This window comes from Giraffa tippelskirchi, chromosome 11 (genome assembly GCF_054371585.1).
Source record: "Giraffa tippelskirchi isolate mGirTip1 chromosome 11, T2T-mGirTip1v1.2.pri, whole genome shotgun sequence".
NCBI lineage: Eukaryota > Metazoa > Chordata > Mammalia > Artiodactyla > Giraffidae > Giraffa > Giraffa tippelskirchi.
The window spans coordinates 76,915,725-76,932,550 of NC_137285.1; the positions used below are offsets into that span (position 1 = coordinate 76,915,725).

At 54.5% G+C, this 16,826-nt stretch overlaps 1 protein-coding gene and 1 long non-coding RNA gene across 2 annotated transcripts in view; one reads left to right on the forward strand and one right to left on the reverse strand.

Moving 5' to 3' along the window:
- Positions 1-94: 94 nt before the first annotated feature.
- LOC145527571 (uncharacterized) lies at positions 95-5,553 on the forward strand. The gene is made up of 2 exons (XM_081545677.1): positions 95-1,800; positions 2,200-5,553. Exons 1-2 carry the CDS (start codon positions 1,390-1,392, stop codon positions 2,767-2,769), a joined length of 981 nt encoding a protein of 326 aa, XP_081401803.1. The 5' UTR covers positions 95-1,389; the 3' UTR covers positions 2,770-5,553.
- A 5,442-nt stretch (positions 5,554-10,995) lies between these two features.
- LOC145527606 (uncharacterized) overlaps positions 10,996-16,826 on the reverse strand; it is a 109,861-nt gene continuing 104,030 nt past the window's right edge. Inside the window, exons 41-43 of the long non-coding RNA XR_014069768.1 lie at positions 16,295-16,520; positions 13,801-14,058; positions 10,996-13,180 (exon numbers count right to left, since the gene is read on the reverse strand). This is a non-coding gene — a long non-coding RNA (uncharacterized LOC145527606). The remainder of the gene's footprint in view (positions 13,181-13,800; positions 14,059-16,294; positions 16,521-16,826) is intronic.

Sequence of the window (16,826 nt, forward strand, 5' to 3'; positions counted from 1 at the left end):
CTGAAGTGACTTAGCCGCAGCAGCAGCAGCAGGACAGTATGCTATTGGGAATACAACAACACACACAGATCCAGATCGATGGAATAAAGTTGAGGGTCCAGAAACAAACCCCAGCATCCATGGTCAACTCATCTCTGACACAGACGGGGAGAATATCCAAATGGGAACAAGAAAGCCTCTTCAATCAATGTCCATGGGAAAACCAGACAGCTACATCTGAAGAACGCTATTGGGTTTGATCTCATACCACCTCAATATCGGGGAAAAACCTCACCCTAAAGACTGATGTCATGAGATAGCTAGAAAGAAGCGTAGGTCAAAGGCTCCTTAACATCAGAGTCTCCTTGCCATTTGCTGGGCGGAGGTCGAAATGGGTCTCTTCAAGTAAGGGAAAGAGGTAAACGAAGTACACCACTGGGTTTCCATCCAATGGAACCTATTCACAACAGAGAGGCTAAGCATTCACAAATGCAAAAGATAGGAAACGGAACACGAGAGACTCCTTGCAAGTGGTGTATCTGAGAAGGGGTTCATATGGAAAGAGACGAAGAATGCACAGCACTCAGATTCCAAGAAACACCACCACCACCCTTGACCCTTCCCCCATGACCAACTCTGACCTAAAGCCTTTCTCTCCCTCTAACCTATCCCTAAAACATAACCCTCATCTAATCATATACATGTGCATCCCTAGCATCCATCCATCCATCCACACACGAGAGAGAAAGAGGAAGACACAGACGGAATTGAGAAAGGAAAAGAGAGGGACACAGCCAGAGAGAGACACGGAACCAAAGAGAGGAAAGGAGTCGATGGTCCAGACTATTCCTCAATCTGTCTCGAAGGTAGAAGCAATGACAGCGCCCTTCCACCCCAGAAGGGGGAAAAGGACGGAAGGTTTGGAGAGGAAAAGACAAGAACGCAGGGAGCCATTAGAAGCTCAGCCACCCGCAGAAGCCGAGCTGGGACCCTTGAACAGAATCTCAATGGAAACAGAGGACCAGAAAGTTGGCTACTCTTTTCTATAAGAGAGGGAGACCTTCGAGTCTTCCTTTCGGTCCTCCAACTTGGATGCGGGGTCTCAAAACAGTCAGGAGGGGGAGTGCCTTTTCCTGGGTTCCACGGCGCATCCAGGCCTCGTTCTGCCCCATTCTGTGCTGTGTCAGCCCTGGATGGAATCTTTCTTTCTGAAGTCTCAGCGCACGAGCTCCACGTGATATCGGCCCCAGGTGGAAAGGCATGGAGCTGCTCGTAGGCCGACAGACCTAGGAAGCAGATGGGAGAATGACCCCCACTCTGCAGATGGAGAGACTGGGGCAACCCTGAGGGGCATATGCTTGTCCAGGGCCACACCACTTATGAGAAGAAGGAGCCTGGTCTGAGAGCAGCATGGTCCTCGGAGCTCAGGCCCTGGCTGAACCCAGGCCTCCCCAGGGCTGTGGGCTGGGCCGTGTGGGTGTCATTGTGCCTGCACATGGCCTAAGGGGGGTGGTCGAGCAGTCAGAAACCCAGAGATTCCCTTGGGAAGTTTTGAGGAAGGGACCTCAGCACGAACCCCAGGAAATGATGTCACCTGCCGGCAACAGAACCCAACAGAACCCGCAATCCGGGTATCCAGGCCTCCAGAGCGGAGAGGAGCCCCCAGCCAGATCACTTGCTGCCAAGATGTTCTGCTGTTTGCCCCTGCCCAGAGGCCGGGGCCTCAGGAGAGCTCACAGGCAGTGTGCGTGGGCACCCTGTCGACGTTGGCTCAGGACACCCCCGAGAGGCCTCTGGCCCTTTGCCCGGAGAAACAGAAAGGTAACACGGGGAGCCCCAGGCCGGGCCAGGCCACCTCTCCCATGCCACCCGGAAACACCGGGTCCTTTGCCTGTGTGTGGGGATGCGGGTTTCTCGGGCTGTGTCTCCCTCAAGGAAGCCCAGGCGGATGTGGGGTCAGAAGCCTGTGGACAAGTTGTGCCCACACCCCAGGGGAGAGCAGGCTGGGCGGGATGGGGAGAGTGTGGGCAGCGCCGACCGGCCAGGCTGACCTCACACCCTCAGATGGGTCTCTTTCCTCCCGGGTGGGGATCTGAGCAGACACACGTCTCTGACCCTTCTGGGAAGAGAAGTTCGAGCAGGCAGAAGCAGCGGCTCCACTGGCCAGGCCCAGCTCGGAAAACTCCCAGCATGGCTGGCTGACGGTCACTGTCGTTGCAGAGCTTCCCACGTGATGAGGCCGAGGACGGGGACACCCCATCCAGCTCCCAGAGGGAGGGGTCGGAGCACCACCCGCCCGCCCGTGAGGCCCAGTGCAGGCTCCAGGTCAGCGTGCCCACGGAGGCATCAGCCCCACCGGGGGAGACGCGGAGGTGGGGAAGGCCTGCTGCCGAGACACCGCCCAGGATACAGCCGGCGGCCCAGTCTGAGGCTTCCACGGAGCTCAGCACACCCGGCTCCGACCCAGAGTCCAGAGAACCCCGGCCTCTGAGGCACCAGGAGGACCTGGAGCCCAGCACGCCACAGCACAGAGGTGAGGACGCTGGGGCTGGTGCACGGGAGTGTGTGGGGAGGGGTGCTGAGCTACACAGGGACGAGTCCTCGAAAGCTGCTGCTGGGCCTGCAGCAAGCGCTGGCCTCACACCCCCCGCCCCCCATCTTGCACACTTCAGTCCCAAAAGACATCTGACGCTGGGTATTCTTTGGGAACCTCTTGGAAGGTTTCTGTCCCGGGGTACGCACATGCCAAGGCTGGCCTGTGGGCAAACTTTGCTTCTCCCCCAGCTCTAGCACTGGCCTCCAACTGGAACCAGGCTCCACTTCCCAGACCTGTCCCCACACAGGTGGTGGCTCCAGGTGCAGGACCCAGGGATCCACCGAGGGCAGATGGAGAAGCGAGACTTGCCCTCGCAGAGACACCAGGCCAGCTGGGTACTGGCCAGCACACCGGGCAGATCGGATCTCCGTGCCTGCAGGACCCCCAGCCCCAGGCACTGATGTCCCACCCCCTCAGCGAGAACCTCCACCTCCACGTGCACCTCTACCTGCTCGGGCTTTGGCAAGAGAACCCGAGGCAGAGGAAGAGTCACCGCCTCGGCAGGGAGAGCCTGCCCTGGCTCCCGTGCAACACCCAGACGCCCACGATGACTCACCCAGCCCTGCAGGGAGAAAGAGCCCCCGCTCTGGACAGAGACCCAGAGCCCTTACCGGAAACACCACGTCCAGGGGAGCGGTCGGCTCTGCAGCCTCCATCCCTGTCTGCTCACCGTGGATGCCGGCAACTCGGTCTGCCCCCAGGGGACATGGAGTTCCTTTCCCCTGAACTGCTTTGCATGTGGTTTGTTTCCACCTTTCTGGTGATGTTTTATTTTTTGTATGGTTTCCTGGATTTTTGTTGGTTAAGTTGGGATTAGTAAACTTTTTCATCATTGTTGCAATCTGGGAACACTGTTGTGTAACTCTGGTGATACTGTGTTACCATCACCACTTTGTAGTTTCAGACCCGTTCCATCTTTATGCCCCACCCCCCAACAAAGCCTGGATTCAAGGCAAGCACGCCCTGTTCATCCCTCCCCCCGATCCTGAACACAATTTCATCTTTTCTTTCTGCATTCCTTCCTATATTCTTGGTGTCCCCAATCAGTGACTCTCAGCGAAATGACTGAAGGAGTGTTTTTCGGACTCTCCACCTACTGTAAGACTCCATTGGAGAGTTCTCATTTTTATGTCATTTGAACTAGCCTTTGATAGCTGAAAGGACGGTGTACGTCCTTTCAAGATACCATGTGCCAAACGAAGCCCTTTTGGCAACTGCCATCATTATCTCCAGGCAGGCATTGCTGTTTGAAGGGTGACATCTCAGCCAGAAGGCAGAGGCTGAGCTCCTCTTGTTGCACCAGCTCCCAAAAGAAGCCAAGAAAGGGAGCTGGAACAACAAACCACCCCCATGCCCAGGAAAGCGTTCTTCATGACAGAAGGCTAGAAAATGACCCAACATCCTTGTGGCCCAGAACCACTCTAGAAAATCACTGTTCCATAAAAAAGAGAAACACATGGGAAGTTCCAAGGAGAGGCAATGCCCATGGCCAGTGTACTTGAGAGACGGCCTGACCGCTCCGGGGAAGACACGCACCGACGGAACCCCTTGGGAAACAGCAGTGATAGTCCTCACCGTCGTAAGGGTTTCCTCTGGGGACAACCTGCCCTGGGCACCACACGAGGGAGCAGACCGGCTTCTCTTCCTCTGCCCCCACACCATTCACTCATGAAGGCAGCTCAGGTGTTCTCATGCCCTGCCTGCCTGCCTGCCTGGCTCATCCGTGAGCTGTGACCACCTCCAGGCTAGGACTCCACCTTTTCCTCTCTGTGTACCGTGAATCTGCACACAGTGGGCTTTCAGAACCTTAGGAGACTTGAGCCATTCCCGCTCGAGCCAGAACCCTCCCCAGGAAGGAAAACAGCTGTGGAGTCATTTTGGCCCCAGCACTGGTTCCGAAAGCCTGGCGGCTCCTACAGCCTCTACGGTGTGAAGAGGGAGGTCCCTTTTGACAGAGCTTTCCGGCTCTCAGATCTAAGCTGTTGTTTCACTGTCAGCTGTGTCTCTTCCGTTGCAGCCAGGTGGGCCACGCTGCTCCAAAGGAGCTCACAAGCTGAGTTTCAAGGGAGGACAGGGATGGCTACAACGTGCTGCAAACTGAGTGAGGGTCCCCACAATCCTCAGCAAAGGTCTGTGGTGTGCAAGTGGGGAGTAGAGGGCCCCCAAGTTCCAAAGGAAGGGAGGTAGTCGGGAGCTAAAGCCCTTGGCTGCTGTGGTAGCAGCTGCAGATGGCAGCCCGTCCACAGTGCACTTCAAATGAGGTCATATGAGCGGGACTCTGGAAATGGCTCCGAAATCGAGAGAAAGGGGTCAGGGTATGTGGGAATCCGGCGGGGGTGGGGGGTGGATGAAGGAAGGTGTCCCTCCTCTCTCCAGTGCAATTTGGTTTGGTGAGTCTCAAAGCTACCAGATGGCACTTCCCAAGTCAGGCCCCCGCAGGAATCAGGGTGGGCTGCCTGCCTCGGGCCCTGCCACAGGGACAAGCCACACCAGTGGCCTCCCTGAGCTCCAATGGCCGGATCTGGGGGGTTCTGTCTGGGTGCACACCTCCTTGCTGTGGCCAAGTTCCCCCCTTCTCTGAGCACCAGCTTCATCCTCTCGAATGAGGACATCAATTGCTACCTTGGCACGTTACTCTCTTCATCCTGTGAAGACTCATTAGGCTTATCCTACAATTACTAGCTGGCCCGAAGAGATATCTCCTGAATCCAGCTTAAGCTGGAGTCTCCCAGGCTCATCTGGCATGTCTTCCCTGAAGTCTGCCAAAACCCACACCCTTGCATTTCCAGGGACTCCCCTTAGCCAGCTGGGCAGAAAACCCAGCATGCTTCAAACAAGCTGACAGACAAGCGGGAGAGGACTCACGGGCAGACGGCTTCCCTCAGGTCTCGGGTGGAGCTCTGGGACCACAGCAGCAACGGGCCATCCCAGCCCCTGGGCTCAGCAGCGCCCTCATTCTCAGGCCGGCGGCTCTGCCCTGAGGGGAGCAGGAACGTCACCAACTGCCGCAGGCGGACCTCAAGCCCCTCCCACTGCTGGAGCCTGACCTCCCCCGGCCCCACCCCTTCCCCTACCCCAGCAGGACGAGAGCTCGTCTTCCCCTGGCTTCCAACGTGAGGCCCGGCCCTGGGCCCCGATTGGGCACTGCCCCAGCCCGGAGCCAATCACAGTGGCCAGGGAGGTGGAACGCACCGATTGGCCAGGGCCAGGTCATGTGACCATACTCCCCAGGAAACTCAAAGATTACCAAGGTTCTCTAAGAAACCAATGAACAAAATTATCCACTAAAGGCAAACCATAATTTTTAATGAGGCCAATGTCACAGAAAAAAAAAAAATGCTCCACAATAAACTGCTCAAGGAAGCTACTAAATAAACTTTCAGAAAAGTTTAGTAGTTTTTTTTTTTTTTAAAATAGGGTGATGGAGAGCTATACCTTTCCCATCTATGTGAATTTAGGTTTAAACTAGATTTCCCTTGGCTATTATATAAGACAAAAAAACCCACATCACCCACTTTCACTCCCCCCCACCCCCAAAATGTGTTTCAATCTATTGAATTTTTGTGTCCTCAGTTGTGTCTGATTCACGGCAACTCACCAACTCTACACAGCCAGGCTCTTCCGTCCATGGAATTCAGGGCAATTTTTTCTGTCCCAGTAAATGCCCACCCTGGGTGATCCAAAGGCAAGGGCTCCGAGGCTCCTGAGAGACTAACTCCTTTCAGCTGAGCACAGAGCTGGCTCCTCACTGGGATGCCTGTGGCCTGGGGCTCCCAGAGGGGAGAGCAGCACTCGCCCCACCGTGTGGTCACTGCTGGAAATGCAGGCTGCTCCTCACTCCCCCTTGACAGTGTCCCTGAGGGCAGAACAGTGTGAATCGAATCAAGGTGGAAATGCAAACTCCAATGCAACCAACCTTCCACAAGGTCTCCAAAACCACTCAGGAACAGGGAATTGGAAACTGCAGGGGATGACATGAATGGAGATGGAGACTTGACACCTTACACCGAGTTCACTTCCAGTTATCCCTAGACAAACTTTCCATGAAAACTTGTCACAAATCTAGAAGAACAATGAGCAGAAACCGGACACGTGCTTTGAGTCTTCACACACAAAACTAAAAGGCAGTCCACAAAAAAAACCCAGAGAATACAGTGGACTTTGCAAAATCAAAGATATCTACTGTGGGAAAGACCTCATTACAAAAGCAAAAGACAGGTCATACATCGCGAGACGAATGAGTGGAAACACAAAGCTTATCAAGGATGTGTCTCCAAACAGACAAAGAACGCCAACACAACAAGCCTGTGAAAACTAGGGAAAGGTCTGAAGGGACACCAGACGGAGGAAGACACACACAGAGTATCCCGGATGATGTCCAGCACTGAGGGCCTGAAGAAACAACAGTCTAGTTGCACCCCCTCAGGCCTGTGTGACCGTGGATGAGGCCTCTGTTTCCCGGTGGCTCTGAGACATGGACAGGGAGGAAGGGGAAGAGAAGTCACTTGCATTTCTAATACTCACAGCAAAGTCTTCCAATGAGAAGGGAATTATCACCCCCACTGACAATGCCATTCACTGAAGTGATATCCACGAGTCCATCTACCCCAGAAGGGAAGGATGGACCTGTTCTCACAAAACGGCGAGAGATGGAAGGAGGAAGATCAAGCCCACACCAATCACTGGAAAGAGAAGCTGTGCTCAGGGCTTGAAAGAATTCCTATTGGGAAAATCATGTCACAGCCCCACATGGCAATCCACAGCTTCCATGCTATTCCTCCCAAAATGCCAATGCATTTTCGCACCGAACAAAGAATTGCAAAAGGGGTACGGAAACAGAAAAGAGCCTACATTGTCAATACAATCCGACGAAAAAGCCCCGATACGGACATCCAAGGTTGTGTGAAAGGAAATTAGACGACCAAACTAGGATCCTCAGGAGAGTATCGGAGGAGGCAATGGCGACCCACTCCAGTACTCTTGCCTGGAAAATGTCCTGGACGGAGGAGCCTGGTAGGCTGCAGGCCACGGGGTCATGCAGAGTCAGACACGACTGAAGTGACTTAGCCGCAGCAGCAGCAGCAGGACAGTATGCTATTGGGAATACAACAACACACACAGATCCAGATCGATGGAATAAAGTTGAGGGTCCAGAAACAAACCCCAGCATCCATGGTCAACTCATCTCTGACACAGACGGGGAGAATATCCAAATGGGAACAAGAAAGCCTCTTCAATCAATGTCCATGGGAAAACCAGACAGCTACATCTGAAGAACGCTATTGGGTTTGATCTCATACCACCTCAATATCGGGGAAAAACCTCACCCTAAAGACTGATGTCATGAGATAGCTAGAAAGAAGCGTAGGTCAAAGGCTCCTTAACATCAGAGTCTCCTTGCCATTTGCTGGGCGGAGGTCGAAATGGGTCTCTTCAAGTAAGGGAAAGAGGTAAACGAAGTACACCACTGGGTTTCCATCCAATGGAACCTATTCACAACGGAGAGGCTAAGCATTCACAAATGCAAAAGATAGGAAACGGAACACGAGAGACTCCTTGCAAGTGGTGTATCTGAGAAGGGGTTCATATGGAAAGAGACGAAGAATGCACAGCACTCAGATTCCAAGAAACACCACCACCACCCTTGACCCTTCCCCCATGACCAACTCTGACCTAAAGCCTTTCTCTCCCTCTAACCTATCCCTAAAACATAACCCTCATCTAATCATATACATGTGCATCCCTAGCATCCATCCATCCATCCACACACGAGAGAGAAAGAGGAAGACACAGACGGAATTGAGAAAGGAAAAGAGAGGGACACAGCCAGAGAGAGACACGGAACCAAAGAGAGGAAAGGAGTCGATGGTCCAGACTTTTCCTCAATCTGTCTCGAAGGTAGAAGCAATGACAGCGCCCTTCCACCCCAGAAGGGGGAAAAGGACGGAAGGTTTGGAGAGGAAAAGACAAGAACGCAGGGAGCCATTAGAAGCTCAGCCACCCGCAGAAGCCGAGCTGGGACCCTTGAACAGAATCTCAATGGAAACAGAGGACCAGAAAGTTGGCTACTCTTTTCTATAAGAGAGGGAGACCTTCGAGTCTTCCTTTCGGTCCTCCAACTTGGATGCGGGGTCTCAAAACAGTCAGGAGGGGGAGTGCCTTTTCCTGGGTTCCACGGCGCATCCAGGCCTCGTTCTGCCCCATTCTGTGCTGTGTCAGCCCTGGATGGAATCTTTCTTTCTGAAGTCTCAGCGCACGAGCTCCACGTGATATCGGCCCCAGGTGGAAAGGCATGGAGCTGCTCGTAGGCCGACAGACCTAGGAAGCAGATGGGAGAATGACCCCCACTCTGCAGATGGAGAGACTGGGGCAACCCTGAGGGGCATATGCTTGTCCAGGGCCACACCACTTATGAGAAGAAGGAGCCTGGTCTGAGAGCAGCATGGTCCTCGGAGCTCAGGCCCTGGCTGAACCCAGGCCTCCCCAGGGCTGTGGGCTGGGCCGTGTGGGTGTCATTGTGCCTGCACATGGCCTAAGGGGGGTGGTCGAGCAGTCAGAAACCCAGAGATTCCCTTGGGAAGTTTTGAGGAAGGGACCTCAGCACGAACCCCAGGAAATGATGTCACCTGCCGGCAACAGAACCCAACAGAACCCGCAATCCGGGTATCCAGGCCTCCAGAGCGGAGAGGAGCCCCCAGCCAGATCACTTGCTGCCAAGATGTTCTGCTGTTTGCCCCTGCCCAGAGGCCGGGGCCTCAGGAGAGCTCACAGGCAGTGTGCGTGGGCACCCTGTCGACGTTGGCTCAGGACACCCCCGAGAGGCCTCTGGCCCTTTGCCCGGAGAAACAGAAAGGTAACACGGGGAGCCCCAGGCCGGGCCAGGCCACCTCTCCCATGCCACCCGGAAACACCGGGTCCTTTGCCTGTGTGTGGGGATGCGGGTTTCTCGGGCTGTGTCTCCCTCAAGGAAGCCCAGGCGGATGTGGGGTCAGAAGCCTGTGGACAAGTTGTGCCCACACCCCAGGGGAGAGCAGGCTGGGCGGGATGGGGAGAGTGTGGGCAGCGCCGACCGGCCAGGCTGACCTCACACCCTCAGATGGGTCTCTTTCCTCCCGGGTGGGGATCTGAGCAGACACACGTCTCTGACCCTTCTGGGAAGAGAAGTTCGAGCAGGCAGAAGCAGCGGCTCCACTGGCCAGGCCCAGCTCGGAAAACTCCCAGCATGGCTGGCTGACGGTCACTGTCGTTGCAGAGCTTCCCACGTGATGAGGCCGAGGACGGGGACACCCCATCCAGCTCCCAGAGGGAGGGGTCGGAGCACCACCCGCCCGCCCGTGAGGCCCAGTGCAGGCTCCAGGTCAGCGTGCCCACGGAGGCATCAGCCCCACCGGGGGAGACGCGGAGGTGGGGAAGGCCTGCTGCCGAGACACCGCCCAGGATACAGCCGGCGGCCCAGTCTGAGGCTTCCACGGAGCTCAGCACACCCGGCTCCGACCCAGAGTCCAGAGAACCCCGGCCTCTGAGGCACCAGGAGGACCTGGAGCCCAGCACGCCACAGCACAGAGGTGAGGACGCTGGGGCTGGTGCACGGGAGTGTGTGGGGAGGGGTGCTGAGCTACACAGGGACGAGTCCTCGAAAGCTGCTGCTGGGCCTGCAGCAAGCGCTGGCCTCACACCCCCCGCCCCCCATCTTGCACACTTCAGTCCCAAAAGACATCTGACGCTGGGTATTCTTTGGGAACCTCTTGGAAGGTTTCTGTCCCGGGGTACGCACATGCCAAGGCTGGCCTGTGGGCAAACTTTGCTTCTCCCCCAGCTCTAGCACTGGCCTCCAACTGGAACCAGGCTCCACTTCCCAGACCTGTCCCCACACAGGTGGTGGCTCCAGGTGCAGGACCCAGGGATCCACCGAGGGCAGATGGAGAAGCGAGACTTGCCCTCGCAGAGACACCAGGCCAGCTGGGTACTGGCCAGCACACCGGGCAGATCGGATCTCCGTGCCTGCAGGACCCCCAGCCCCAGGCACTGATGTCCCACCCCCTCAGCGAGAACCTCCACCTCCACGTGCACCTCTACCTGCTCGGGCTTTGGCAAGAGAACCCGAGGCAGAGGAAGAGTCACCGCCTCGGCAGGGAGAGCCTGCCCTGGCTCCCGTGCAACACCCAGACGCCCACGATGACTCACCCAGCCCTGCAGGGAGAAAGAGCCCCCGCTCTGGACAGAGACCCAGAGCCCTTACCGGAAACACCACGTCCAGGGGAGCGGTCGGCTCTGCAGCCTCCATCCCTGTCTGCTCACCGTGGATGCCGGCAACTCGGTCTGCCCCCAGGGGACATGGAGTTCCTTTCCCCTGAACTGCTTTGCATGTGGTTTGTTTCCACCTTTCTGGTGATGTTTTATTTTTTGTATGGTTTCCTGGATTTTTGTTGGTTAAGTTGGGATTAGTAAACTTTTTCATCATTGTTGCAATCTGGGAACACTGTTGTGTAACTCTGGTGATACTGTGTTACCATCACCACTTTGTAGTTTCAGACCCGTTCCATCTTTATGCCCCACCCCCCAACAAAGCCTGGATTCAAGGCAAGCACGCCCTGTTCATCCCTCCCCCCGATCCTGAACACAATTTCATCTTTTCTTTCTGCATTCCTTCCTATATTCTTGGTGTCCCCAATCAGTGACTCTCAGCGAAATGACTGAAGGAGTGTTTTTCGGACTCTCCACCTACTGTAAGACTCCATTGGAGAGTTCTCATTTTTATGTCATTTGAACTAGCCTTTGATAGCTGAAAGGACGGTGTACGTCCTTTCAAGATACCATGTGCCAAACGAAGCCCTTTTGGCAACTGCCATCATTATCTCCAGGCAGGCATTGCTGTTTGAAGGGTGACATCTCAGCCAGAAGGCAGAGGCTGAGCTCCTCTTGTTGCACCAGCTCCCAAAAGAAGCCAAGAAAGGGAGCTGGAACAACAAACCACCCCCATGCCCAGGAAAGCGTTCTTCATGACAGAAGGCTAGAAAATGACCCAACATCCTTGTGGCCCAGAACCACTCTAGAAAATCACTGTTCCATAAAAAAGAGAAACACATGGGAAGTTCCAAGGAGAGGCAATGCCCATGGCCAGTGTACTTGAGAGACGGCCTGACCGCTCCGGGGAAGACACGCACCGACGGAACCCCTTGGGAAACAGCAGTGATAGTCCTCACCGTCGTAAGGGTTTCCTCTGGGGACAACCTGCCCTGGGCACCACACGAGGGAGCAGACCGGCTTCTCTTCCTCTGCCCCCACACCATTCACTCATGAAGGCAGCTCAGGTGTTCTCATGCCCTGCCTGCCTGCCTGCCTGGCTCATCCGTGAGCTGTGACCACCTCCAGGCTAGGACTCCACCTTTTCCTCTCTGTGTACCGTGAATCTGCACACAGTGGGCTTTCAGAACCTTAGGAGACTTGAGCCATTCCCGCTCGAGCCAGAACCCTCCCCAGGAAGGAAAACAGCTGTGGAGTCATTTTGGCCCCAGCACTGGTTCCGAAAGCCTGGCGGCTCCTACAGCCTCTACGGTGTGAAGAGGGAGGTCCCTTTTGACAGAGCTTTCCGGCTCTCAGATCTAAGCTGTTGTTTCACTGTCAGCTGTGTCTCTTCCGTTGCAGCCAGGTGGGCCACGCTGCTCCAAAGGAGCTCACAAGCTGAGTTTCAAGGGAGGACAGGGATGGCTACAACGTGCTGCAAACTGAGTGAGGGTCCCCACAATCCTCAGCAAAGGTCTGTGGTGTGCAAGTGGGGAGTAGAGGGCCCCCAAGTTCCAAAGGAAGGGAGGTAGTCGGGAGCTAAAGCCCTTGGCTGCTGTGGTAGCAGCTGCAGATGGCAGCCCGTCCACAGTGCACTTCAAATGAGGTCATATGAGCGGGACTCTGGAAATGGCTCCGAAATCGAGAGAAAGGGGTCAGGGTATGTGGGAATCCGGCGGGGGTGGGGGGTGGATGAAGGAAGGTGTCCCTCCTCTCTCCAGTGCAATTTGGTTTGGTGAGTCTCAAAGCTACCAGATGGCACTTCCCAAGTCAGGCCCCCGCAGGAATCAGGGTGGGCTGCCTGCCTCGGGCCCTGCCACAGGGACAAGCCACACCAGTGGCCTCCCTGAGCTCCAATGGCCGGATCTGGGGGGTTCTGTCTGGGTGCACACCTCCTTGCTGTGGCCAAGTTCCCCCCTTCTCTGAGCACCAGCTTCATCCTCTCGAATGAGGACATCAATTGCTACCTTGGCACGTTACTCTCTTCATCCTGTGAAGACTCATTAGGCTTATCCTACAATTACTAGCTGGCCCGAAGAGATATCTCCTGAATCCAGCTTAAGCTGGAGTCTCCCAGGCTCATCTGGCATGTCTTCCCTGAAGTCTGCCAAAACCCACACCCTTGCATTTCCAGGGACTCCCCTTAGCCAGCTGGGCAGAAAACCCAGCATGCTTCAAACAAGCTGACAGACAAGCGGGAGAGGACTCACGGGCAGACGGCTTCCCTCAGGTCTCGGGTGGAGCTCTGGGACCACAGCAGCAACGGGCCATCCCAGCCCCTGGGCTCAGCAGCGCCCTCATTCTCAGGCCGGCGGCTCTGCCCTGAGGGGAGCAGGAACGTCACCAACTGCCGCAGGCGGACCTCAAGCCCCTCCCACTGCTGGAGCCTGACCTCCCCCGGCCCCACCCCTTCCCCTACCCCAGCAGGACGAGAGCTCGTCTTCCCCTGGCTTCCAACGTGAGGCCCGGCCCTGGGCCCCGATTGGGCACTGCCCCAGCCCGGAGCCAATCACAGTGGCCAGGGAGGTGGAACGCACCGATTGGCCAGGGCCAGGTCATGTGACCATACTCCCCAGGAAACTCAAAGATTACCAAGGTTCTCTAAGAAACCAATGAACAAAATTATCCACTAAAGGCAAACCATAATTTTTAATGAGGCCAATGTCACAGAAAAAAAAAAAATGCTCCACAATAAACTGCTCAAGGAAGCTACTAAATAAACTTTCAGAAAAGTTTAGTAGTTTTTTTTTTTTTAAAATAGGGTGATGGAGAGCTATACCTTTCCCATCTATGTGAATTTAGGTTTAAACTAGATTTCCCTTGGCTATTATATAAGACAAAAAAACCCACATCACCCACTTTCACTCCCCCCCACCCCCAAAATGTGTTTCAATCTATTGAATTTTTGTGTCCTCAGTTGTGTCTGATTCACGGCAACTCACCAACTCTACACAGCCAGGCTCTTCCGTCCATGGAATTCAGGGCAATTTTTTCTGTCCCAGTAAATGCCCACCCTGGGTGATCCAAAGGCAAGGGCTCCGAGGCTCCTGAGAGACTAACTCCTTTCAGCTGAGCACAGAGCTGGCTCCTCACTGGGATGCCTGTGGCCTGGGGCTCCCAGAGGGGAGAGCAGCACTCGCCCCACCGTGTGGTCACTGCTGGAAATGCAGGCTGCTCCTCACTCCCCCTTGACAGTGTCCCTGAGGGCAGAACAGTGTGAATCGAATCAAGGTGGAAATGCAAACTCCAATGCAACCAACCTTCCACAAGGTCTCCAAAACCACTCAGGAACAGGGAATTGGAAACTGCAGGGGATGACATGAATGGAGATGGAGACTTGACACCTTACACCGAGTTCACTTCCAGTTATCCCTAGACAAACTTTCCATGAAAACTTGTCACAAATCTAGAAGAACAATGAGCAGAAACCGGACACGTGCTTTGAGTCTTCACACACAAAACTAAAAGGCAGTCCACAAAAAAACCCCAGAGAATACAGTGGACTTTGCAAAATCAAAGATATCTACTGTGGGAAAGACCTCATTACAAAAGCAAAAGACAGGTCATACATCGCGAGACGAATGAGTGGAAACACAAAGCTTATCAAGGATGTGTCTCCAAACAGACAAAGAACGCCAACACAACAAGCCTGTGAAAACTAGGGAAAGGTCTGAAGGGACACCAGACGGAGGAAGACACACACAGAGTATCCCGGATGATGTCCAGCACTGAGGGCCTGAAGAAACAACAGTCTAGTTGCACCCCCTCAGGCCTGTGTGACCGTGGATGAGGCCTCTGTTTCCCGGTGGCTCTGAGACATGGACAGGGAGGAAGGGGAAGAGAAGTCACTTGCATTTCTAATACTCACAGCAAAGTCTTCCAATGAGAAGGGAATTATCACCCCCACTGACAATGCCATTCACTGAAGTGATATCCACGAGTCCATCTACCCCAGAAGGGAAGGATGGACCTGTTCTCACAAAACGGCGAGAGATGGAAGGAGGAAGATCAAGCCCACACCAATCACTGGAAAGAGAAGCTGTGCTCAGGGCTTGAAAGAATTCCTATTGGGAAAATCATGTCACAGCCCCACATGGCAATCCACAGCTTCCATGCTATTCCTCCCAAAATGCCAATGCATTTTCGCACCGAACAAAGAATTGCAAAAGGGGTACGGAAACAGAAAAGAGCCTACATTGTCAATACAATCCGACGAAAAAGCCCCGATACGGACATCCAAGGTTGTGTGAAAGGAAATTAGACGACCAAACTAGGATCCTCAGGAGAGTATCGGAGGAGGCAATGGCGACCCACTCCAGTACTCTTGCCTGGAAAATGTCCTGGACGGAGGAGCCTGGTAGGCTGCAGGCCACGGGGTCATGCAGAGTCAGACACGACTGAAGTGACTTAGCCGCAGCAGCAGCAGCAGGACAGTATGCTATTGGGAATACAACAACACACACAGATCCAGATCGATGGAATAAATTTGAGGGTCCAGAAACAAACCCCAGCATCCATGGTCAACTCATCTCTGACACAGACGGTGAGAATATCCAAATGGGAACAAGAAAGCCTCTTCAATCAATGTCCATGGGAAAACCAGACAGCTACATCTGAAGAACGCTATTGGTTTTGATCTCATACCACCTCAATATCGGGGAAAAACCTCACCCTAAAGACTGATGTCATGAGATAGCTAGAAAGAAGCGTAGGTCAAAGGCTCCTTAACATCAGAGTCTCCTTGCCATTTGCTGGGCGGAGGTCGAAATGGGTCTCTTCAAGTAAGGGAAAGAGGTAAACGAAGTACACCACTGGGTTTCCATCCAATGGAACCTCTTCACAACGGAGAAGCTAAGCATTCACAAATGCAAAAGATAGGAAACGGAACACGAGAGACTCCTTGCAAGTGGTGTATCTGAGAAGGGGTTCATATGGAAAGAGACGAAGAATGCACAGCACTCAGATTCCAAGAAACACCACCACCACCCTTGACCCTTCCCCCATGACCAACTCTGACCTAAAGCCTTTCTCTCCCTCTAACCTATCCCTAAAACATAACCCTCATCTAATCATATACATGTGCATCCCTAGCATCCATCCATCCATCCACACACGAGAGAGAAAGAGGAAGACACAGACGGAATTGAGAAAGGAAAAGAGAGGGACACAGCCAGAGAGAGACACGGAACCAAAGAGAGGAAAGGAGTCGATGGTCCAGACTTTTCCTCAATCTGTCTCGAAGGTAGAAGCAATGACAGCGCCCTTCCACCCCAGAAGGGGGAAAAGGACGGAAGGTTTGGAGAGGAAAAGACAAGAACGCAGGGAGCCATTAGAAGCTCAGCCACCCGCAGAAGCCGAGCTGGGACCCTTGAACAGAATCTCAATGGAAACAGAGGACCAGAAAGTTGGCTACTCTTTTCTATAAGAGAGGGAGACCTTCGAGTCTTCCTTTCGGTCCTCCAACTTGGATGCGGGGTCTCAAAACAGTCAGGAGGGGGAGTGCCTTTTCCTGGGTTCCACGGCGCATCCAGGCCTCGTTCTGCCCCATTCTGTGCTGTGTCAGCCCTGGATGGAATCTTTCTTTCTGAAGTCTCAGCGCACGAGCTCCACGTGATATCGGCCCCAGGTGGAAAGGCATGGAGCTGCTCGTAGGCCGACAGACCTAGGAAGCAGATGGGAGAATGACCCCCACTCTGCAGATGGAGAGACTGGGGCAACCCTGAGGGGCATATGCTTGTCCAGGGCCACACCACTTATGAGAAGAAGGAGCCTGGTCTGAGAGCAGCATGGTCCTCGGAGCTCAGGCCCTGGCTGAACCCAGGCCTCCCCAGGGCTGTGGGCTGGGCCGTGTGGGTGTCATTGTGCCTGCACATGGCCTAAGGGGGGTGGTCGAGCAGTCAGAAACCCAGAGATTCCCTTGGGAAGTTTTGAGGAAGGGACCTCAGCACGAACCCCAGGAAATGATGTC